This window comes from Mustela erminea, chromosome 6, assembly GCF_009829155.1.
Source record: "Mustela erminea isolate mMusErm1 chromosome 6, mMusErm1.Pri, whole genome shotgun sequence".
NCBI classification, from domain to species: domain Eukaryota; kingdom Metazoa; phylum Chordata; class Mammalia; order Carnivora; family Mustelidae; genus Mustela; species Mustela erminea.
The window spans coordinates 50,167,735-50,193,827 of NC_045619.1; the positions used below are offsets into that span (position 1 = coordinate 50,167,735).

A 26,093-nucleotide genomic window follows, 5' to 3' on the forward strand; every position below is an offset into this window, starting at 1 on the left:
GTTTCATTTTTGCAATAATATTAAATATATCTTGGGTCCAAAAAAATCTTATTGGCATTTTTATTGATATTATGAACTTCAGAGATTAAAGAGAATTGATGTATTTTTGGTATTAGATTATGCTACCTACTAGAATATTAATTCCTAAATGGCAAGGATTTTCTTGGTTTTGTTCAGTTTTATATCTCCAAAGCCTAGAACGATGCATGGCATGTAGTAAGTGCTCATTTTTTTATTGAATGAATCAATTCAGTGCTTTTACATTTGTTCTCATCTTTTGTTCCTCAGAAATGTTTGTGATGTTTTCTTCATGTAAATCTTGTACCTTTTCATTAAATTTTTTCCTGGGATTTTTTTTTTTTTTTTTGCTATTGTAAATGGCTTTTTTTTCCTTCTATGATAACTTCTAACCATCTATTTGTTTATGTAAAGGATATGGTTTCCTGCACATTAATTTTGTAACTATGCTATTGAACTTCCTTGTTTGCAAGAACTTTTCGTAATTCTCTTGCTTTCACCAGGCATCACTATTACTTTCCTTAAAGCTTTCTGGAGTTCAGTAATCAAGAGGACTGAATTACAAATCCAAGGGAAACAGAAAATAACTAAATCCCATTTTATCGATGTGATTCTTGTTGGCTACGTTGAGTGAGCACACATACAGATGTAAACCTGCAATTTCTTTGCTAAGATAATTAAATATGGTGATGAAGGAAAACGTCTAATCCAGAACCACCTCATTCCTTGCCAATTGGGCATCATCTGTTCCCTGTGCTGCTTGCTAATTTGGGGAAGCTACAGTCTTCTCTACATGGTCCTCTTAATTTAGGAAGGGATGTTTACAATTTAAATCACAAAGAAAGAAATTGTCATTACATATTGACTGGCCTAAGTTCCAGTGTTTCGCTGCAGAGTTTTGTTCAGTAAGCTTTGATATGTACATGAACTCATGCAACTGAATGCATCTGTCATCATTTCTCTTTGTCATTAGATCATTATGCAAACATGAAACACCAAAAAATACGTAACATGATCGATTCATCTGATGGAGAGTGCAGATTAGCAGGAAGTAAACTCCAGAAGCATGTTCCTCCCTCTCCCAATTGCTGCTTTTCTCCTGTTTCTTCGAAATATCCGCAGATTTAGTCAGTCCTTTGGGGTCTAGATATGCTTACTGGCAGTTAACATTCATGTGATTCAGCACATTTTCTTGCAACAATATTCTCTCTTTACTCCTGAGTTTTACCTAATTTAGATTCCTCCTTTAGTCTGTTCTGCTCAGCTTATCCTCGTCGATAAATACAGACAGATTAGACAGGAGACAAAATTGTGAAATACATGCGGCATTGGGAACAGCCGCTCTTCACTTTACATCATAGACAAGCCCGTCTCTCCTGTGGCCACCTTGCCCCAGAACACACTCTGGCATGGTGGCCAGGGACTCATTTGCCTCTGTGACTAGGCTGCAAGCATCTGTGACTTTTTCAAGCATCTCTTGAGTTTCATTGTCTGGCTCATAGTAGGCACTCAGTAAATGCTCGAATCCATGAATGCACAAATTACTCAATTAACTGGCGCGTCAATATTTTCTCTTTCAAGTTACTAAAACTAGCACTTGGGGAAAGTTTAGAAAGATTTTAAAATAAGAAGGTAATTGACTATTACCAGTTTAAAAAGAAGCCCAGGCAGATTTATATTTTAACAAGAACAAATTAAACTAAAGGAATTAAGCTTTTTCTAGATTTCCAGGATTCAGCCAGAAGCCTGGTAAGGACCTGGGTCCCTTCTGGAGAGAACTGCGTTGTCCACATCCCATAAGTCTGCACCTATGTAGGTATCCCATTTTAGGCAGGAAACATGTTCTTGAAAACCTGAGTAGGAATGAAGGTCCTGTTAGTTAAAACTTATTTCTCCCATACCAGTTATCAGTGTTTCATAGTTGCTTCCTTGTCCATTTCTGATTGACCTTTGAAATAGGCCCTTAAAAAACTATTCTTCCAATTCTTCAGGTACAGATCTGTGACCAAATGCTTAAATATACAGGATCAATCTACGTATTTAAAGAAAATGCAAAGAATTCTTCTGTTGGGCAAAATCATTGAGCACATTATGCCTCTATATTGTATCTAGTCATCATCTGCTATGTCATTCTCATTACTTTAACTTTTTAACCTCATTTTGAACATAATGTATACCTAACCTCCTGCCAAGAATGACTTACAGGGACTGGTTGTTAAGTTGGGCTCTGTAAATAACAACTGAGCTTATTTATGTTTTTATGGGAGGGAGAAGGGGCTGTTTTATTCTGATTTGAGGGGTTACAGGTTAAATGCATACAGTGATGAAATTTTGTTTCAAACCCTTCTGGTAAATGATGGAAAAGGCCCTGTGCTTATATATGCATGACAAGAATTTTGATCCTTGAATTTCAATTATGGTTTGGTCTCTCATACAAAATGTAGAGAATGAAGCTGATATCATTCACACTCATAGACTCTTCCTTGGCTTCTACTTTAAAAAGCAGTACCACTCACATATGCAGGGTCATGAGTCTATCATGAAACAGTGGGTGTTCTAGGTTGCTAAGGTCACAGGACCTGGCAATCTTGAAAGCCTTGCCTGGAATGCGACTCAGTACATTGGTGAGGATACCAGTGGATACTGGCCCCTCGCCTTCCTTCCTGGAATACTCTGTTCTCCTTACTAGGTCAGATGAGTGAAAATTTCCCTCCCGAACATGATTTGAGTTTTTTCATTGGCTAGTGAGGTAGTATATACCAGCAGCAACAATTTAAAAACTTTATGGTAAGCATTCCTATAGATTTTTGAAATGACATTTAACTCTGTTATGTGTAATTAAGGAAGGAGAAGAGGTGTGCTAGTAACCTTTTGGGTTTCTTCACTTCGAAGAAGAAAGTCCATTCTTGCATTTTTTTTTAAAAAGACTTTATTTATTTATTTGACAGAGATAACAAGTAGGCAGAGAGGCAGGCGGGGGCGGGGGGGCAGGCTCCCTGCCGAGCAAAGAGCCTGATGTGAGGCTCAATCCCAGGATCCTGAGATCATGACTTGAGCCAAAGGCAGAGGCTTTAACCCACTGAACCACCCAGGTGCCCCCCATTCTTGCATTTTAATATGATGTCTTTGATGTCCTAGAAGATCATAACTCCTAAAATTCGTAATGTGATTCAGGAGGAACTGGGCAACTTGAATTTCCCCATCCCGCTTCAGAAAGTGTGTATCCAGAGGGGGGAATAATGTAACAGAGAACTTGAGAATGGCGTTTATCATAATTAACCTCTGGATAGGTCAAGGTTGACTACCTATTTTTACTTCTGAAAGAAAGGATATGCTCAAAGTTTTCTCACTTTCTGTTGTGCCTAAAGTCAGAAGATTTGAGTCCCCTCTTCGTATAGAGACATTGTGTGGACAAGATCTGTGAGATCTTAAATTTGAAAGTGTAGAATGAGGGATTTATGGCAGTTACCTGGGGATTCTGAGGACCCACCCTGACTTACCATACTGTGACACATCCTGTACAAAGTGATATGAGTTGTTAACTGAAGCCATTATACTTCATTTCCCAAAAGATGAAAAACAATAGAGTCAGGAATATTTTTCTTTTTTTTTTTTTATCTTTTTTTATTAATATATAATGTATTATTTGCCCCAGGGGTACAGGTCTGTGAATCATCAGTCTCACACAATTCACAGCACTCACCATAGCACATACCCTCCCAGTGTCCATCATTCAACCACCCTATCCCTCCTCCCCCTCCCCCCAGCAACCTTCAGTTTGTTTCCTGAGATTAAGAGTCTCTTATGGTTTGTCTTCCTCCCCGGTCCCATCTTGTTTCATTTTTTTCCCTCCCTCTCCGCCATGACCTTCTGCCCTGCCTCTCAAAGGAACATTTTTCTTGAACCTATAGACAGCTCTCTTCTCTTGTGTCCATTGCTGTATTCAGCCAAAATGTCCCAAGAGCTTGGAGTTTGCTGCTGCATAATATATATTATTATTTAAAATCATTCTTGTTGTATCATTACTTAAAACTCTGTTCTAGGCCCTTATTTTGCAACTCTCAATTCTTCCCGTTGGAGAGAAACCCGAGAAGGTCGCTTGAGAACGACAGAAAACAGAGGGCAGATACTGTCATGTGCATATAACCCATGCCGGCCTCTTAATTGTGACCCTAGATGGAACTACCCCATTGGTACCCATTTTAATAACCTCTAATGGAATATCTTCTCCGCTTAACCTGCATGGACGTCTTTCTGAGATACTCTGCAAACTGCGGTGGAAAAGAGGCTGGAGATCTTTTCTCGTAAAAGAAAAAGCAGGGAGAGTTTATGGGAAGGAGTCCCTTCACCAGGCGCAGCAGTATCTCATGATTCGACTGCCATTTAATAAAGCAAATGCTTTTCTTTTCACAGAGGAATTCAAAGGCTCCACCGTGGTGGAGCTGATGAAGAAGGAGGGCACCACCCTAGGGCTGACCGTGTCAGGCGGAGTTGACAAGGACGGCAAGCCCAGAGTCTCGAACCTGCGGCAAGGAGGAATTGCTGCTAGGTAACTGCATCTCAGGGGGATGTAGGAAAAGGAACACAGGGGGGTGATTAATGCAAAAATTGAGGCTCCATCAGAAAAGGTCACTAATAAATAAATATGACAGCTGCCATCTGCCGGGCAGAAGCGTACTGGAGCATGTTTTCAGAAGCTTTTCTGGCCTGTACCAAGTCACCGGGGAGCCACCAGGCCCTCAGAAGACTTTCATTTTAAAAAGCCTGTGTGGGGACGCCTGGGTGGCTCAGTTGGTTAAGCAACTGCCTTCGGCTCAGGTCATGATCCCAGCATCCTGGGATCGAGTCCCGCATCGGGCTCCTTGCTTGGCGGGGAGCCTGCTTCTCCCTCTGCTTCTGCTGCCACTCTGCCTGCCTGTGCTCGCTCGCTCTCTCTCTCTCTCTCTCTCTCTCTGGCAAATAAATTTAAAAAAAAAAAATCTAAAAAGCCTGTGTGGCTGTCATCCCCAAACGTGCCTCTGAACAGCAGACGGGCTGCTGTGGGATTGAGACACTCCCATCACAGAAACGGGAAGGATGATCCACATAATGGGTACTCGGGAGCCTGGCATGGAGGGATGTGGTGAGCCTAGAGGAGGAGGAGGCCATCTCCGAGTGTCTGAGTGACAGTTCCCCCTGTCCCATATCGTCTCTGCTTTTCTACCTGCGAGAGCTTCCCTTTCATCAAGACAAAGACACAACTTCCAAAAGGATAGAAAGCTTAGATGAAGACGTCTCACGGTGTCCTTGTTCTGATGAACGGCACATTGGCCTAATCGTGGCCAAAGGCAGAATGTCTTGCTTGCTGGGTACAGGAGGGCTCGCTTTAGAGACGGAGTCACCAAGTACTTTAGAGGGGACAATCAGGTTTCATTACAAGTGAGGTTCATGGGTCTTAAATCCTGAACACTGATAGTCTTGTCTATGATATCACAAATTAAGTTTTAGAGCTCTTGCTTTATAAAGCATCATCGAGAATGGTGATTACTTTGGATGATCAGCTTGTTTGACAATATATGAGCTTCTTCTAATTGATTGCTCCATAATCTGGGTATTGTTTATAAAGTAGGCTGATGTCAACACAAGCACCTTAATCTCCTTTTCTCAGGAGGAGAGAGCCTTCTTTGCACCCCACAGCCTCCTTTATTTTATAACCGTTATGGCCAATCTGTGATGCTAGGGCTTCATACATCTCCAGAACTTTTTCCTACATAGCCTGGAAGCGAGAGTAAATAGAAGGGAAAAATGCCATCTTCGCTTGTATTGATGCCATAATTAAAGGTGATGCTGTGCCGGTCACGTGTGATCAGTGCCCAACTATTCATTGTTGAAGGCACTACCATTTTCCAAGTAGTAAACTAAAATAATTACAGATAAGATCCCTACCCTAGGAGGGCTTATAATTTACTAGAGGAGATAGGTGTAAAAAGCGTGAAAAGCGTGGGAACAATAACAGCATTGTATGATAGTAAAAAGCGACAAGGTGAGCATTGTCATGGAGAATTAGGTGGCTAAGTTGTCCAGTGAGAGTGAGTAAACCTGAGGGAGGAGGGACAGCGTGGAAAAGGACCTCAGGCAGGAGCAGGTTAGGAGAGCTCGCCCAAGAGGAATGGTTAGAGCTGGACATATATAAAATAAATGCATTTAGGTGTTTCTGTTTGGGGACAGAGTATTACTGAAGGTCCTCGTTCATGATGCAAATTGTAAGGACTGTCTTTGGTCTCACTGCCTGCTCTCGCCTTAGAAATAAAGTCTGCCTAAAACCCAAAATTAGCCACAGTCCTATTATGATGCCGGGGAGAGGCAAGAATAGTACTGAAACCCAATGCTTTCATTGTAGTTTGTTTTCTTTCTTTCCTTCTTTCTTTCTTTCTTTCTTTCTTTCTTTCTTTCTTTCTTTCTTTCTTTCTTTCTTTCTTTCTTTCTTTCTTTCTTTCTTTCTTTCCTTCTTTCATCCTGCTGTAAGCAATAAGTAGCAAAAGAAGCTGACCCTTTCCTTAGCCCTCAGCAAACTCCCAGGGAAGATCTTGAGAGCTAGGAAATGTCCGGGAGGCCGGCAGCAAAATGATAGAGATAAAAAGGAAGAAAAAGTCCCTTTTATCCCTGGTGTGCCGGGATCTGGATACTCTGTTCCTAGAGAACCAACTCTTTACAGGCAGAGCAACCAAACAGCAATCAGCAACCTCTTTATTTTGTGTCATGGTGCTCTTTAAAAATAAAAGATGCAATGGGTTAGGAAAAAATTAGAGACCACAGCAGATGCTGTAGAGGGCTTTCAAAGTATCCCGGTCAGCAGGCGAGGAATCGCTGAATCTCTCATCCACCTTTAGCTGTACTTCTACTCCTGGGGCTGGGGGCGAGGAGAGGGGACAGCCGCACCCTAGAAGGCAGGGGCTCCTGCCACATGGGCCTTGGGGGCTTGGGTGCATTTTCACGAAGGGAACGTGGAAAACATAGGCCTGTAGAGAGGACGGGTCCGCTGAAGCGACATTCCCTATATTGCAGAAGTGACCAGCTGGATGTGGGGGACTACATCAAAGCAGTGAATGGGATCAACCTGGCCAAATTCCGCCATGATGAGATCATCAGCTTGCTGAAGAACGTCGGCGAAAGAGTGGTTCTTGAAGTCGAGTATGAGCTGCCGCCAGTCTGTAAGTAATCGCAACTCTGGGGCAGAACAGCTGGGCCACGTTTTTGCCTAAAACAATGGGTTCTCCATTCTGCCCCCCTCCTTTGGCCAACATTGTCTCCGTACATGAATGACAGCGCGGGGTTTCTTGGTATTTAGAAATTATTTGAATTGATAAATGTGTAGCCCACTCCGGAAGAATTAAAAAGAGCACGGATAACAATAAAATTATGTAGGATTTGTGTTTCATTAAGGTGATCTGTGTGCATCATATTTGCCATTTAAGCTACTTTCATGAGCAGTCAACATATTTATAAGTTCTGTGCATTCATTTCCATCCAGGCTTTGTGTTTAGTGACCAGGGTTAGGAAAAGCATGTTTAGTGTGTTTTATGTTGATTCTTCTATAGCAATGTTAATTTCTGAACCATGAAAATAGATTGGAAACGCATTATTATCCAGTAACAATAACAGTAATAGAACCACACATTTTCAGGACTTACTAAGTCTCCAGCACGATAAGAAACCTGACTTGCATGGATACCCTTAATCCTCATCATAAGGGGAGTCAGCATAGCAGCGCTGAACTTTGGGGTCTAATAGCCAGCCTCGAACCCCAGCTTCACCTTTAACTAACTGCATGCCTTTGAGAAAGTTGCTTAGGCTTTCTGTGTCACAGTTCCCATATCTGGGTAATGGGCATAATACTCGTTCCTACCCATGGATCTGTTGTGAGGATTAAGTGAGTTAGTGTTTGTAAAGCAATGAGAACAGTGCCTGATGCCATAAAAATAGTAATAAATAAATAAATAAATAATAAATACATAAAAAGTAATAACAAATACACAAATCAATCAGTACTACAAGACAGGCATTGTTATTATTATTATTCTCATTTTACAGAGACTTAAGTTAAGTATCTCTCCCAAATATATAGGCAGCCAAGTCATGATGTGAACCCAGGCTCCCTGACTCCAAAGTCCATACGTTTATTCACGGTGATATATATACATATGCTCTGTGTTACTGCCGTCCTGCATTTGAGCTGGGCTGTTCTAGCACCTTCTCTCCTGTTAATGTTACTAATACGAACGCTACCCTAAAAAAGCTCTTTGCTTTTCTCTCCCGGTGAGAACTCAAGTTGAATATTAATAACTGATAATAGCTCATTTGTTCAGCAGTATCTTCTTGAGCATTTGCTACAATGCAGCCTCCGCTCTGTACATTCTGATGGAGGAAGACAGATAACAAAACAGGATCACAATAGGAAGGAAACAAGATAGTGTGATCAGCACTACAGAGTCGGGAGAAGGATTGGGAGTGCTGGGAGGGGGGTGAGATTGCCATTTTGAATGGGGTGCTTAGGAAAGCGTCACTGAGAGAGAGAGACACTAACCAATGACTCAAAGGAGGTGAGAAACATAGCTGTGTGCATTTCTGAGGGAAGAGGACTGCAGAAAGAGGAACAGTCAGCGCTGAGATCCAAGGCAGAAATACATTGGGGTTGTCGTAGAAACGTTAAGAGTGACTGGGCTAGAGCAAAAGAAAGAAGAAAGAAGAAAAGTTAGGAGAGGGGATCAGAAATATAAAGGATGGGGTGTATCTGTAGGTCACCGGGAGGACCTTAAGTTTTGCTCTGAGTGTTAGGGGAAGGCATTGTATGATTTGGGGCAAAGGAGGGTCCTGATCTGATGTCTATTTTCAAGGGCTTCCTCTGGCTGCTGTGTTGAGAAGACACTGCAGTGGCTATGGGGAGACCCTGGGAGGCCAGTTGTGGGGCTGATACAGTGGTCCAGGTGAGGGACGGAGGCAGAGGTAGGGAAAAAGCAGGTACATTCTTGATCACTTTGAAGGTAGAGCTAACAGGATTTCTGGATAGATTTGATGTGGGTTGTGCAGAAATAGAGCAGTCAAGGACCACCTGAGATTTTAAGCCTGAGTAACTAGAAGCTGGGGTTGCCATTAGTTGGGGGTGGGCAAGAATGTGGGCAGAGCTGATTTGTGAGGAGATTTGTTCATTGTTTGAAATGTTACCGTGGAGGTGTCTATTTGACGTGCAGAAAGGCAATGTCAAGAAAAGAACTGGAGTTGGAGTTAGGAGTTTGGAAGAAAGATCTGAGCTGGAAATGTACATTTCGAGTAATGGGAACATAGAAGGTATTTGAAGCTTTGGAACCAGATGAGAGCACTCGAGGATTGAGTATTATATGACCAATCATGAGTTTTTATTCTTAACATAAAATCTGACACCGAAAATGCAATGGTATTTTTATAACAAAATCCATTGAAGTCTGTGTTCAGAAACCTTGCTATACCATTTTTCATCTTCAGCAAGAATAAGCAGTAGAATCGAGCATTGAGAGCTTAGACTGTGTCACTAGTTAAATGTCAGTTTTCCCCTTTCTAGCTTTGTTATTTAACTTCTCCTAGCCTTAGGTTTCTCACCTGTAAAATGGCTATCGTAAATATAGGATTTTGACAGGAATCCAAGGCTGTTATCATGTATTTAGATCATCACCGTGCACTTAGCAAGCCATAGTGCCTATCAGCCATCATTACCATGATTAGCCATGATTACACTAAAGTACTGTTTTCTTGAACTTCAAAAGAGTCCATTTGTTTTGAAATCACTATCTCAGACCATCACCAAGGAGTTAAGAGAATCCAGATATCTAGAGCTAATGCTCTTTGATTAACCATTTTTATTCCATTGGGGATATAAATTATCAATAAAACACAACCTCTTCCTAAAAAGAACTCTTAGAATAGCTGTCCAGGGGTAAGGCCAGGAATAGAGATTTGCCAAGTTAGGGGTTATCTAGAACTAGGAGTTTCAGAGGATTTGAAGGAGGTTCTGCAGGTCCACCAAGAAAAGGAACATTTTAGGCAGGGGGTACAGCAAGAAAGTAAGAACACAGAATGACACACTGGAGTTGCTGAAGCACAAAGGGAAAGCGAAGACCAGGGGGAGGATGAGACCAGCAAGATAAATAGGAACAAAATGGTGGAGGGCCTTGGAAGCCGTATTGGTGGAGCTTGGATACTATCAGGTGGGCAATAAGGAGCCTTTAACGGCTTTGAAAGCCAAGGATCATCATCATCATATTTGAGTTTTTAGAATTATCATTTTAGGGAGCCAAATAGAGAATAGGTAAGAGGCTGTAAGCCCAAAGGGTGTTATAATTTTCCAAAAGCGAAGTGACATCCTGAATAAATACAGCTTTAGTAAAGTTAAAGAGGAGAGTAGGGATCAGACATATGCAGGGATTGAAAACCATCATAACTTGGTGATGATACCAGCTTGTCCTTCCTCATGCATGAAAGCTGATGAGAAAAGGGGAAAAGATATTTTTTAAAAAACAAAAGTGTGACTACGATGGTAGAAATCAGATGGAAGAGATGTATCCTCTGCGGATTATCTCTGTCTCTATTATATTTGGATAAATTAATAAGATCTTTGAGTTCAGGGAGGTTGAAGGGATTAGTAAGCAGCCCCTTCGCTGAGCGCAGACAGCTAGCAGGAGCAGGCGGCTGCCGGGGAAAACCTGGGGAGAGAGCTGATTGCCAAGAGATAAGCCGACGGAGGCCGAGACTGGAAACTCTCTCAGGAATCTGCAATTTGAGGCTCAGCCACCCCCAGAGTCCAGAAGGAAGTGGAGGAAGGATACGCGTGTGCATGTGTCTGTGTGTATGTGATCTGACAGAGAAGAAATGGAAGTTGGACCTTGTGCAAACCACTTACCTGTTTTAAATTCAGATTTTTTCTGAGAAAGGAATGGTGGACCTACATGAGCTCTGAAGTTCTTTTCGACTTAAAAATTATGTGGTGTTTTGTATTTAGAGAGGCTATTACCAATCCATATCTTAGGTATTTTTTATTAAACTTGGTCTGGAGCAGTGCCTTCATATTTTATAGTGACATAACCCCTTAAAGGGTTTTGAAATAGTACATAATTGTCATTCATTTTTTTAGTTGGCACCTAACATTCCTTATCATGAGCTTAAATAATTGGAGAGGATGTAGTTTCTGGCATAATATTTATATGTCTTTAAATGGTGTTTCCAGTCAGAACTTGGTGCTACACATTTGCTTCATTTATTTTATGGAATACGTCCGCCACGGCATCTGATTGGCAAAGGCAGGCCTCACTGTTACACCATCAGCTAAATCAGACTAGCCTAGCTTTCCCTCAGAAAAGGGACTTCTTTAATTCAAATAAATGTGTTAAAACATGTCCCTGAGGGGTGTCTGGGTGGCTCACTCGTTAAGGGTCTGTCTTCAGCTCAGGTCACAATCCCAGGGTCCTGGGATCCAGCCCTACATCGGGCTCCCTGCTCAGTGGGGAGCCTAGTTCTCCCTCTCCCACTCCCCCTGCTTGTGTTCCCTCTTTCGCTGTGTCTCTCTGTGTCAAATAAATAAATAAATAATCTTTAAAACAAACAAACAAAAAAACATGTCCCTGAGATGGCCTCCTTACTTCTCAATTCCAGTTCTAAGAGAGACAGGTAATTGATGATAACGATGATGAAGATGATGATGGGGAGCTGGGGAAGCCGTCTCAGGTCCCCTCCGTGTAGTTCATCCCAGAAATCAGTGTGAGGAAGCAGAAGCTACCCAGGGAAAGCTCTTCCTCCACGTATGACAATGGTGAAGGAAAAAACAGGACAAGCCCAGCTACCTGAGCACCTTCTCAACCTTTTTTTTACATCTCTTAACATCCTATTGCCCAAAGCAAGTCACACAGAAGGCCAACACAGTGAAGTATCCAACTTCTATTCTGCTGTTGAGGTAGAGGTTGAGGAGGCGGGGAGTAGTATATAATTTAGAAAAATCTTATCTGCCCTAGTAAAATAATACAATTTCACAGATGGAAACAAGGGACAACAATACAACAATTTTTGCATGGCAAAATTCATTTCAATCTAACCCTTTTGTGTACTGGATTTCATTCTTTGGGGAAGCTCCTTACTTAGATTATATCGATATGTCCATATGTCCACATATGCAAATGTGAAGTAACGAATACAATTCATGTGGCAATATAGGGTGTCCAGCTACTGAATATGCAAACCCAGTCACCAAGATCTAGTCATGCAAACAAAAATTATGAAGACCAAATCTATTTCATGAAGTATATCAAAATATAATCAACATTCACATTTAGTTTTGTAAATGATGAACAGCAAGAGTGTGGATAATCTAAAGCTGTAGATAATCCTAAAAGTCTTCCTATTGACTCTAGATTTGATTGTAAGATTTTGTGGTCAGCAAGATTTAGCTCAAGCAAAATTTAAATTATGGTGTCTTTCATTCCCAGAACAGACACCCAGCCAACAAGGACAGGTGGTCCAGAATTAAAATTTGGTGGTATACAATTGAAAGTTGATTTAATGATTAAATGAAATAATATTTGTAAACCATTCTGCAGATTCTCTGGCACACAGTAGATGCTCATTAATTATTTCTCCCCACATCTTTTCCTATCCTTTCTATTTGTTCCAGTAGAACAAAAAGATCATGTTCTTAACCAATTACTTCAAGTGGCTTATTGGGTCATGGAAATAAGAAAACATTTGGTTTGAACTCAATTTTTTTTTCATTTAATTAAAACTGTACCTCAACAGTTTTAGCTATTTGAATGTAGTGTTCCTAGCTGATTAAAATGAACTAAAATTCCCCTGATAGCAAGAATATGACATTTAATTAAATCAGCAGTACACCAAAACATTTGTTCAGCTGTAGGTTTATGTTGTTTTTCAGCAGATCCAAATTCATGTTGTACTTTATATCCCAGCCCGTTGTGTGCAGTTTTGTGAATTTAACTGTGTACTTTTCATAATCATGTTTATTCCTTTGAGGATTCAGAATTTCTGATAATTAAAAATAGTTGTAATTAATGCTAAATTAAAATCTGTAAATGGTAAGAAATGTTCTTTTAAAAGATGCAATTAAATTCTATCTATAGACTCTATACCTATATCTAGTCTATCTATATATTTCTAGTGGATAGTTTTATTTTTTAAAGGTTTATTTATTTGAGAGAGAGAGAGAGAGCACACACATGGTGGTGGGGAGAGGCAGAGGGAGAAACCCTCAAGGAGGTTCCAGGCTGAGCGCCCAACCCAGCATGGGGTTCACTCCCATGACCCATGAGATCATGATCTGAGCTGAAACCAAGAGTTGAAGACCTAACTGACTAAGCCACCCAGGCTCCCCTTTTGTTGGTAGTTTCATGTAATAAACTTCTCAAGATCTAATAGCAATGTAAAAAGTGTGCCATTGATAATAAACACAGCATCAGATAATTAGTTATTGTTATACAAATTTAAGATTAGGATCCAAGACCATCAAATTCTACTATTTGCAGATTCTTTTGTCTTTCTGAATAAAAACATCCCTGTATCCATAATGATGAAATATTCATTTGTAGAAATTTGTTTTTTATTAATTCAGCAGTGGTGTGCCATATAACCAGAAATACTCACCACTTTCCTGAAAACAATCTCACAGAAGAATTTAGTTACTATACCTTCCTGCAACTTATACCCTGTGTTACACACTTATACTGTATACATTATTAATTAGATATATCAACTTGATCATGAAATTTTATTTTGTGAAATAGAAGCAATAAGCAGACAAACACAACATATGCCTGATGGTATTACATAAAATTAAGTTAATCTTTATTTTATTAGACAGCAGTAATATTCTGAATATACTTAAAATTTTTTTTTGCCTTCCAACTTTGATTTGGGTCACCCTTGTTAATTGCTATGCTTCCATCATGTCAGGAAATCTACCTGCATCAGCATCATCTGTTAATGATAATTTGAGAGTAGCACTTTTAATTCCCGTATTAGCTGCAAAAATAAATATAAATACATTATTTCAAGTTTTACAAAATCAAAATTGGTTTTAAATTTTACGAAGGGGAAATAATTTTACTGAGTATATGAAGATCGTCTCTCTTGTTATATGAGTTTTAACATTGTGATTATTGTATATTCTACCTACAAGCTGGCTACATAAGACAGAAGTAAGTACCCATGACTTTGACTCCACTTGGGCCTAAGCCTAAATCCCTTGTGCAGACTATTTTATGGTATTTGTGTGACATTCCAAGTATTTTTTCTAACGTTGTCTTTGAAAAGAAATTATTGCCTCTTGATTACTCATAATAAAAATAATTTGCAACAGGATCTGTAGTGTCTTATGCCACATCAAAAAAATGGATGTGTTCTTATGACTTAAGACTTACATTTCTCTCTCTCTTCCTGGCATTCAGCTGTTCAAGGATCAAGTGTTATTTTCCGAACGGTGGAGGTCACATTACATAAAGAAGGCAATACCTTTGGTTTTGTAATACGAGGTAGGTGGTGGCTGGAAAATATGAATTATCTGATATTCTTGGAGGATTTGTCAATGAAATATTAGCAGTGAACTAGAAAGTCATCCAAACAACAACAATAGATGTTTCTAATGCATAAAGTCACCTTATAATATTTGCACCATTATTTTAAAAAATAAAACAATGAGTGGGAATCAAGGAATCCAAATAACCTAGATGTGTTTTCAGGCCATTAATACAGAGCAAGAAGTCACTGTTTGTAAACCTTATCAATTCATTCATCCTACTGATTTAACCACATTTCAACATGTGTTTTGCTTTCCCTTTATACTTTTTTTACCTTCGAGTCCAAAACGTTGATGAATATGGCTTGATTTGATTTAATACACTAGGATTAAGCAACTTTATTTTCTCCTGAAATACATTTTGTTATTGTAGCTTTCTAAGAGTGGATTAAAGACAATCTAATCCCTGAGTACCTATGTGCATCAGCTTAATTTACATTATTATGGAATGACATTAATAATAAAGATTTCAAGTGACTCCAACTTGTCTATAAAATCATCAATTCTGAGCCGTAATTCTGGCTTTCAATATTTTACTTTTCTTATTAGCTGTTTCATACCTTAAAAACTGCAGATAAACATCTTGTAATTGCTAGTGTGACAATAAATTTCAATAGGGAACTATTTAGGCATCAAGGAATTTTTTTAACATTTCACATTTCTTGATTTTTTTTGTCTTTACCTATTGTATTTTATATTTCACCAGATCAAATTATTATCCAAATTATTAAAACATTAGTTAAAATTAACTAAGCATCTTAATAAACATACATGCATCAAGGAATAAAAGAAATGTGTTCACTTATATAGACTTGTCTTAAATAACTAAGCTTTAAACATTAGATTCCATTCCGTGCCAGTTATCTAGCAAATCAATCATATATTTATTAAGGACTTGTCAGCATGTCAGCATGTCAGCAGAGGGCCGAGTACTAGGGAGTCATAAGACAGCTCCCTATCTGCAGGGAATTATAATCCAGTGAATTTAAGACATAAGTTGATAAAGTACCCAAGTGAATGATAGAGAAAATGGAAAATGTGGAACTCACTGAGTGATTTAGACCAGCAATTATTACCTTTTTCTGACCAGCTCCTATTTTTAGATGCAGCGTTGTACCTTCATCATTTACCTTTAACCATTCCCACATTGCCGCGCAAAGGAACTAGAAGAATATAATAAAAAGTCAGTATAGAAGTAATTTTGGCTCAGAGGGTGGTAGATACAAATCCGTTTTTGCAATGTAGGTATGATAGAATGACACACTTGAACTACATGCCTACAACCCTAATTATTGAAAAGCTGCAGTAAAAAATACTGCTGGTACAAATATTCATTACTAGTTGCTATATGGTTAATCAATAAAAAATCAAATTGCTAATGAAAGAGCTAAAGCAACAGTAATTTATCATTAGGAACAAAAAAAGAATGGAAGCATTTGAAATCTATAACCACCTCAAGACAACCGACAATATAATGTCAACAAAACGCCCATCCCACCATTTGCAAGAATTTCAAGTATCTGTACATAGATGAAGAATAAGCATTTTCTAGGATGAGCCTCGAATACTATCTGGTTCACCATAGGTGCTTAATAAATAAATGAATAAATACTTGAATGTGGCCTAGATTTGTGCAGATATAGACTTCTTAGTGTTACACTGATTTTAAAACCTTCGTAACAATGAATCAGTTTTAGTTTATGAAAACCACATTTTTGTAGGCTTTAAACATTCCCTTAGTACATCAGTTGAATGTAAAAGCTTGTGGAATTTTGTACAATTTTTCAGGAGAATCAAAGGAAGCATTTATATTTTTAGAGTAGTTCGAGGCCCACCTGAAGGGTCAGACGGCTATGCTCAAAAGGTGGCCCCCTCCCCTCCCTTCAGAATCCCGATTCTTCCCCAAATGAGGTACAGAATGAGAAAGCACTGTGGGTTGATGTTATCAAGGCAGAGAAGACATCATGGCATCAATGGATTTTGAGCTAAACTTATTTCAGTGAGAACACCAGGACTTTCAGGAAGGAAGAGGACAGTATTAGGAGGACAGTATCACAGATGGAGGACCTTCATTCCGTATTGGTGAATTTCTTCTTCACCAGTTAGGATGGGTGTTGGAACAATAAAGCCGGCTTTTACCTGATGAATGGAATTGCATTTCTAATGCTATTTGTGAGAGGTTCTAAAACCTTGACTCCCCAAATAATAGAACCTTTCACCTATAGAATGAAAAATGATGTCTGGTCTGAAATTTGCAGAGTGAAATTTGAGTTAATGCCCTTGCCACCAACCTACGGAAGACAGCTTGGAATAATAGGGAAAGCACTCTGCCACTAAGTTCCTTTTCACTTTGGGCAAAGAAACTTTATCCGTCATTCTCAGCTAGAAAATTGTAGATAGGGTCTACTCACCTAATACATGGAGCCCAATATTCAGATTTGGTCTGCATTGTGGGCCTAGCATGGACATTTTTTTTATTTTTAATTTTTTATAAACATATAATGTATTATTAGCCCCAGGGGTACAGGTCTGTGAATCGCCAGGTTTACACACTTCACAGCACTCACCATAGCACATACCCTCCCCAATGTCCATAACCCCACCACCCTCTCCCTAACCCCCTCCCCCTGGCCACCCTCAGTTTGTTTTGTGACATTAAGAGTCTCTTATGGTTTGTCTCCCTCCTGATCCCATCTTGTTTCATTTATTCTTTTCCTACCCCCCAACCCCCACACGTTGCATCTCTGCTCCCTCATATCAGGGAGATCATACAGCATGGATATTTTTAAAAAGCATTCCAGATGAGTGATACTAACATGCAGCTAGAATTGAGAATACTACTGGTTTCTGAGTGGTCTCTGTTTTGCTTTGCAGCTCCAAATGTCTAGAACTAGGAGAATCATAAGCTAAATTTGGTTGTTATTTCAAATACTGATAAAATGCCACATATCAAGAAATTTAGAGCTATCTCACCCTTTGCCATGCATTCACTGTTAGGGATTTAAACGTAGACCAGATCAAAATTATGGGAAGTCTCGTACTGTCTTTGGCCCCCCATCCTTTTCTAAATCAGCATCTCTTCAGGAGAAAACAGATCTATCTTTTTACGATCACCTTGCCAAAGAGAAATTACATAATAGTATTTATATAAATGTGGGTAAGCATATGCTGTAATTTATTGTCATGATTTGCATTTTAAAAATGCTTTTCCGAGGAAGTTGTGAATTTCCTATTGTAAGTAAAGAGGAACTTTGAAAGAAGCCAATAAACTGAGGGAAAGAATGAGATACTGAAATGGAGCTCTTATCATTCAGCCAGACTGAATAAATCATTTGTAGCAGAAGTGAGCAGAAAGGAAGCATTTGTGTTCATCAGGAGCAGTGAATGCCTTTTGATTTTTCTTTGGGGCTAGATTCTTTAAGTTGACCTCTCTACCTGTTCCACGTTTGGGAAATGCCAGTCTGTTCTACCATGCAGACGTTAGGGATGGAATATTCAATGGTTAATATTCATACTTTTCAGATACTGGCAAACCAGGGACCCCCAGGTGGGTAGCCAGGATGGTAATGTATAAAGAAACCAGGTCAGATGCAGAATAGTTAAGAAAGTGGAGATGTCCAGCCTAAAGACGATGAGATTTTACAGGTGTATGATCACTGTTTCCTAATTTCAGAAAATGTTTCTTAGAGTAGAGAGCATCCATTTTTGTGTCACTGCTCTAAATAATAGAACAAGGACCAGGAGATGAAAGCTAAAGGAAGAAGTATCAGATGAATAATTAGAAAGAAGCTTCCAACACCACAATGTGTCCAAATGTAAAATGGGCTCCTCAAATCTAATAAGTAGGCCATCTGGGGGTTCTCAAGAAAAGGCTGGGGGAGCCCAGAGTATGGAAGTTTTACAAAGGGGTCCTGGATGTAGAAGAGAATTTATAATCAATTACCTTCTGTCTTGAAGTTTCTCTGTTTCCAAGAATTCTTAAGCAGAAATTGTCCTTATCCAGAGCTAAAATCTCCATATAAGCATTGCAGTTGTTTTGAAATAGTCTGTCAAATTTGCCCCCAATTTTTTTGAACAGCCCAACTTTAATGGAACAGACTTCAGCCTCTTGAATTTTTTCTTTCTTGCTTTAGTTTTTGCTTCCTTTGTGTCAGGTTGTAGACCTACTCACCTGTGTCATAGCCCAGGTTCATCGGCCCCCAGGATAGCCACCTGCACTTTGCTCACAACTGGTTGTTCTCATTAGGCTGGTACTCACCAATAGTTCGTGCTCTTGTGACTCTAGTTGTTAAATATTTTCTGTATCACCCCTGAATCCAGCCATATATTTATTGAGAGGCGGAGACATTGTGACTTCAAAAGCACTTTCTATATAAAATGAAGAAGATTTTTGGAAAAAATTTCCATGTTTCCCTCTGCACAGCAACAAAATGTACGTTAGTTCCATGCTGGCATTTCGTAAGTGATTCTTTTTAACAAAAACATTGATAAGCTGTATTTCTTTCTTTCTTTCTTTTCTTTTCTTTTCTTTTTTTTTTTTTTTTTTTTTTTTTTGCTAGGAGGAGCACATGATGATAGAAATAAATCTCGTCCAGTTGTAATAACATGCGTTCGTCCTGGAGGACCTGCTGACAGGTAAACTTTGTCTCTCTGTGTCGCTGTCCAGATAGATTACACAAAGCTGGGGCAAGCAAATATGTTGGAACGTGAAAACTGAAATTGTTCGGGCTGTGGAATCAGAAGAAAGAAGGTTCGATTCCAGACTCGACCCTTAATTACCCTATGTGTTTGGCAAGTGACTTAATGGTTCTGAGCTCAGTTTCCTCCACTGTAAAATGTAGACACCAATACCTACCTTTTAAGGTCTTCAGGGTTTTGTTTTTGTTTTTTGTTTATTTATTTATTTGATAGAGCACAGCGAGAGTGGGAACACAAGCAGGGGGAGTGGGAAAGGGAGAAGCAGGCTTTCCACTGAGCAGGGAGCCTGACTCGGGACTCAATCCCAGGACCCTGGGATCATGACCTGAGCCGAAGGCAGACACTTAATGACTGAGCCACCCAGGCGCCCCTCAAGGTCTTCAAAGTTATATCAAAGACTGCTTAGTGCCTTGCAGGGGACCTGTCATGCAGTAGATACTTAATAAAAGGTGGCTGGTTTTTTTGGCAAGCGCTTTACATGCATCATCCCCAATTGCTAATCTCCTAACCCAAAAAGATGGGTGGTGGCATTTTGGTTGTTACTATTATCCACATTCTTATGACTATTATTACCTTTTGATGACGATTATGTATGTCAGAATGGAAGGGAATTTTTTTTTTTTTAAGATTTTACTTATTTATATGAGAGAGAGAGTACAAGCTGGGGAGAGGGGTGGAGGAGAAGCAGACTCCCCACTGAGCAGGGAGCCCAACGTACTCTATCCCAGGACCCTGAGATCACGACCTGAGCAGAAGACAGCCGCTTAACCGACTGAGCCATCCAGGTGCCCCTGAAAGTGACTTTTAGTAAGAGGGAAGGAGGGTGGTCAGTGTCTAGAGCTATCTCTTTCTTACTGATTAGAATATTCGGAAGGGCGGCTCTTTCCTTTCACGTCATAAACGTCGGGGAGGGGTCCTAAGTAAACTCACAACTTAGCTGTCTCAGGAGATACTTGTCTTTGTATTAATTTCCCACAGCAAAAGTCAGTTCCATAAAGGCAGGAGACCACAACTCCTGCCTTTCGATATTGTTGAGGGGTTGGGGAAAAAAATCCCCTGATTATCCCAGATTTTGCACTATGTTTCAAACGAGGATACAGTTTTTAAACCTTCCCTTATGCAATAGAAACAGTAATGATACATACTATTTTTTGAGCACTTAACCATGTGCCAGGAAGTGTACTAAGTGCTTGGCAGACATTATTTTATTTCATCCTCACAGCTGCCTACGAAATGAAGTATTTTTTAATCCACACTTACAGGTGACAAAATTGAGGTATGGTATGCTTAAGTGACTTGGCAGCTAGCTTATACATGGAAGAGCCAGGATAGGAATTCAGGTTTCTTTTCCTTCAAAACTCATGCGGTTAGCTTACTTTTCTAAAAAGTTTGTGTTTAATATAAAATAAGAGATTACAAAGAGGTTGTTTTCTCTTGTCAATGATTTTTCTGGAAGTAAATAACATTTCCGTTCCTTATTAACATTTAGGTTGGGGTTGACCAAAATGTCAGAAGCAGGCCACTAGTTTGTGAGCAATGTATAACCAATTTAATTTGGGATGAAATGGAATCTAAAAATTTAAGATAAAAATTTAGAGTCAAAATTCTCGAGAGTTATCTAGGTGAAAGATATTTAAGAGAGTTTTATCCTTTCAAATCCTAAACTTGCAATCCCCCCATTTGGTTTTCTCATCTCCATGATCCTCCCTGAGGCAGGGAGGTTATGATCTAGGAGGCTCCTGGGCTGTATTTTAGTGGTGTACCCTAATATCTGAGGCATCTTTTTCCAGTACCTTAGTGTCTGTGGTCACAGCAGAAAGAATAATATTTCCCTCTCTCATAGGGAATATGAGACTGAGTCCATTTAATGGTTACCAAAATGGCCTGATAAATCAATAAGGAAATTTATAGACTAGGGAAATTTTTCTCCAGTGCTCCCTGTCCCACTTGGGTTCACCAGTAACAAACTGAATGGAATCAGCAGTCTTTTCTGCTCACCTGGCTTTGGAAAACTAGGTAAATGCTACTAAAAAGTAGGATTTACCTAGTTTTCCAAAACATTTACCTAGTTTTCCAAAGCCAGGCTCTAGCAAATGAATTTTGGGTATTTTGGCAAAAACCTAGAAAAGGGAAGAAAACTGTGCATTTCATACTTTTGCGCCCCAAGAGTTAAGTGTGGGTGACTTGGTGGTTGACTGATGGGTAGTCATTTCCTTATTACTGACATGCATATTGCAGCAATTTTCTGCTCAGGGTTACGGCTTTCCTCCCTTACGGTCACAACGATGCTTAAAAGGAAATGCAGATGGGATGGATGGCCAAACACGTGTAAGAACCGCTTTAGCTAAGCGGCTGTTAATGCTAAACCACATTATGTTCCGCTAATGAAGACTGTTTCTCTGTTCTCCCTGCAGAGAGGGCACGATCAAACCTGGCGACAGGTTGCTCAGTGTGGATGGAATTCGGCTTCTCGGAACCACACATGCTGAAGCCATGAGTATTCTTAAACAGTGCGGACAAGAAGCAACACTGCTGATAGAATATGATGTCTCAGTGATGGGTATGTCCGAGTCCTGACGTGGGGCTCACTAAGCTCTAGGTCATGTCATTGTCCATCCCTGATAAACCACTCTGGATTAAGAATGGACTCTTCTGTCCTCCTGCAGCAGACAGATTTTCGTCAGTACTGTATCATTACTCTGTTGGGTTCAGGAAGAGGTGAGTGGTACTTTTCAGCGAGTTAGAGTTCTTGTGTCAATAGCTTCTGTAATAAGGTCCCATTCCGTCAGAGTGTTTCACTTAGCTATCAGTTCTGCTGTGTGGATTACCCTTTGGCAGCAAAGTATTTTCCCCGCCAAATCACAAAAATAGTATTATTAACGTAAGGGCTGGTATTTTGTCTTTTACTACCCGGAGACTGGGAAGAATGGGAGATTTCTCTCCTTCTTGGAACTTCACAGTGTGAAGCTCCCTAAGCAGAATCAGTGGAAATTACCAAGCACCTTATCATTAGATTTAGGAACAGAAAAAGAAAAGGAGACATATGGAATCATTGATTAAAATCAATGAGAATCATTGATTAAAGTACAAATACTGTTGAGTGTAGTATTTTTTTTTAAATAGAGCTGACACAATGTAGCATTCATTTCAGGTGTACACCTGGTGATTTGACAAGCTTGTATGTAACGCTATGCTCACCGCAACTGTAGCTACCATCCGTCCCCATGCAGCACTATTACAGTACCTTTGATTATATCCCCTCTGCTGCAACTTTCAATCCCATGACATGTTCATTCCGTAACTAGAAACCTCCATCTCCCACTCCCCTTCCCCTGTTTTGCCCATCCCCCCACCCTTTTCCCCTCTGGTAACCATCAGTTTGTTCTCTGTATTTATAGGCCTCATTCTGCCTTTTGTTTGTTTATTCATTTGTTTGATTTTTTTAAGATTCCACATATGAATGAAATCATACAGTATTTGCCTTGTCTGACTCTCTTCATGTAGCAGAATGCCCACTAGGTCCGTCCATGTTGTCTCAACTGGCACTGTCTCATCCTTTTTTATGGCTGCATCAGATGACATACCTTCCTAATCTATTCATCTATCTGTGGACACTTAGGTTGATTCTGTATCTTAGCTATTGAAAATAATGCCATAAACATAAAGGTTCATGTATCTTATCAAGTTAGTGTTTTTGTCTTCTTTAGGTAAAAACCCAATAGTGGAATTATTGGAACATAGGGTATTGCAATTTTTAATTGTTTGAAGAACCCCCCCCCCCATACTGAAGCATCATTTTACATTCCCACCCACAGTGCATGAGGGTTCCTTCTCTTCCACATCCTCACCAACTGGTGATTAGTGATGTCGAGCATCTTCTCATGTGTCTCATGTGTCTGTTTGTATCTGAATGTCTTCTGTGGAAAAATGTCTATTCAGTTCTTCTGCCCATTTTTAGTGGGATTATTTGGTTTTTCAGTGTTGAATTATAGAAGTTCTTTATACATTTCAGATATTAACCTTTATCAGATGTACCATTTGCAGATCTTCTCCAATTTACTAGGTAGCCTTTTTGTTTTGTTGATAGTTTCCTTCGCTGTGTAAAAGCTTTTTATTTTGATGTAGTCCCAACAGTTTATTTTTGCTTTTCTTTCCCTCACCTTAGGAGACATATCTAGCAAAATGTAGTGTACTGTTCTTTCTTTCAATAATGCTTCCAATGGAAATGAATTCTATTTCTACCCTCACAACTATGGCAAAACTTGGAAGAGATTCTCATCTGGCTTTTAAATGTTACGAGAAAGCCAAAGTTTTGTGTAATTTTTAACTAAGGCAGGAAAAGTGATAAAATAATGAATTGGAAGTTGAAATTGAATCACGTTCTAAGTACTTCTTGCAATTATCAGACATAATTATCTGACTGGATTTTACCAGGAAGTTTTATACTGGCGAAGTGTATTGGAGGAAAAGAGACTTACTCTGTAACTGCCAACTCCTTTCTTACCCACCTCTGTATGATTCATGGAGAACAGTGTTGCTTGGAAGTCTTAATATATCTACTGGCCTGAAATGTTTTAATGAGGTATGAAGCTTCTGAAAAGACTTAAAGTATGGGGGTGCCTGGGTGGCTTACTGGGTTAGGCCTCTGCCTTCAGCTCAGGTCATGATCTCAGGGTCCTGGGAACTGCTCAGCAGGGAGCCTGCTTCCTCCTCTCTCTCTGCCTACTTGTGATCTCTGTCTGTCAAATAAATAACTAAAATCTTTAAAAAAAAAAATTTAAAGTATGAGATTTAAAGAGTTTTTAGCAGAATAAACTGAATGGTGTGCCCTTGACATGGAAAATTCAGAAATAAGTGAACTTTCCTCCCTCATCTCTCTTCTCTTGTATCCTCTCCCTCCTTCTTTTCTATTTCTTTCTCTTTTGTTATATAGTTTTGATTGGGATTCGGAGTTAGGTGACTTGAGCCCTGTTTTTCACTCCACTGATTTCTAACTGTTGCTTTGGACCGTGTTACTTATTTCCCTGTGCCTTTTGTTATCTCATTGGTCAAATGGGGACTAGCGATGCCTATGTTAAAGGTAATGGAGTTAAAATAAAATTATCCAGTAAAATATATTTTAAATGATGGTACAATATATTATTAACATTAAAAATTCAAGCAGATGTTTAATATATCTAATCATTCATTCAGTCCACCAATATTTATTGAGCTAAGTGGCAGGTAACAAAAATACAGGAGTACTGTAAACAGATTTGGTCCCTGCGTGTTATGAAGCCTCCAGTAGATGGGGAGGACAGACAGTAAACAAGATCTTGATCAAACATACACCCATGATATGTGATCCTTACCTGCTATAAAGAGTATGAACTGGATTCTGTGATAGGGAATAAAGGAAAGTACAGGGGAGAGTTCAGAAGTCAGTAGGGTGGTCAGTGAAAAGGTGACGTGTGGACTAAAACCTGAAAGCTTAAAAGGAACCAGCTCCCAAACTGAAGGAAACAATATGTCTATAGGGCCTGAGCACTCTACCTCAAAGAGGCAAGCACTCTAGCATGGGGATGGATACTACTTCAGAGGAAATTCCTCCATGTTCCATTATTGCCAGCATCAGTAGGGGAAGGGGTGACCCATCTGTCTGCCTTCACCCCAGTTCATTTGTTCTGAATGATGTTTGACAGTTTCCACACCTCAGAGTTCTCAAATAGCCCCAAACATAGGGGAAAGTGGGCCATCAGGAAGGAAACACATTAAGAGGTTGCTAAATATAAGAGTTGCTAAATATAAGATCAGTATACAAAAATCAGTTGCATTTCTTTGTATCAGCCAAAAACAGAAAGTTAAAATTTTAGGAGACCGTTTATAATAGCAATAGAAAGGAATAAATATAAAAAAGTTGTGTGTGCCCATTACATAAATATATAGATACAGGTATATACATTAAAAAAATACTTCAATGAAGACCTATGTAACATTATTGAATGGGAAATCTTAATATCTAAGAGATGTCATTTCTCTCAAATGCATCCATAAATTCAATTCTACCCAAAATCTTAAAAGGATCTTTGGGAGGACCTTACTAAGCTATTTCTAAAATGTACTTTGAGGGGCGCCTGGGTGGCTCAGTGGGTTAAGGCCTCTGCCTTTGGCTCAGGTCATGATCCCAGGGTCCTGGGATCGAGCCCCGCATCGAGCTGTCTGCTCTGCGGAGAGCCTGCTTCCTCCTCTCTCTCTCTGCCTACTTGTGATCTCTGTCAGGTAAGTAAATAAAATCTTTAAAAAAATAAAAATAAATAAAAATGAAATGTACTTTGAGTAAGAAAGGGAGGGGGAAGGCCAAAATGTTTTTGAAACAATAGGAAAGCAGAAAAACTTGTTCTACCCAATATCAAGACTCATTCTAAAATGATGCTGTTAAGTCTGTGTAATATCAGCCATAGGATAATAAAAAAATCAGTGGAAGAGAATGGAATACCTATAAACAAACCACTGTGGATACGGAAACAGAGGTATAATCTTACATCTGTGGGGAAAACTTGAACTAGTCAATGTTTGATGCTGGGTCAACTAGCCACATGGGGAAAATTCAGTTAAATTCGTACTTCGTAACCCACTCAAAAATAAATGCTGTGTTTGCATAACCATTTCCCAATAAAGTGCTATTACAAATAACTGGAATGAATATCCTTTTACCCAAATCTTTGTCTGTATTTCTGATTTCATTAAAGTATGTAGTTCTTATTTAGATATTCATTCTAAATTGTCCTCCAGAAAATGTATACTATTTTATATT

At 39.4% G+C, this 26,093-nt stretch overlaps 1 protein-coding gene across 8 annotated transcripts in view; it reads left to right on the forward strand.

Moving 5' to 3' along the window:
* Positions 1 to 26,093, forward strand: part of GRIP1 (glutamate receptor interacting protein 1) — a 678,373-nt gene that overhangs the window by 517,764 nt on the left and 134,516 nt on the right. For all 8 annotated transcript variants that reach the window (XM_032347119.1, XM_032347122.1, XM_032347116.1 and 5 more), the window contains 5 exons: positions 4,432 to 4,567; positions 7,063 to 7,208; positions 14,475 to 14,558; positions 19,162 to 19,237; positions 21,715 to 21,860. In XM_032347119.1, coding sequence (XP_032203010.1) covers positions 4,432 to 4,567; positions 7,063 to 7,208; positions 14,475 to 14,558; positions 19,162 to 19,237; positions 21,715 to 21,860 — 588 coding nt within the window. The remainder of the gene's footprint in view (positions 1 to 4,431; positions 4,568 to 7,062; positions 7,209 to 14,474; positions 14,559 to 19,161; positions 19,238 to 21,714; positions 21,861 to 26,093) is intronic.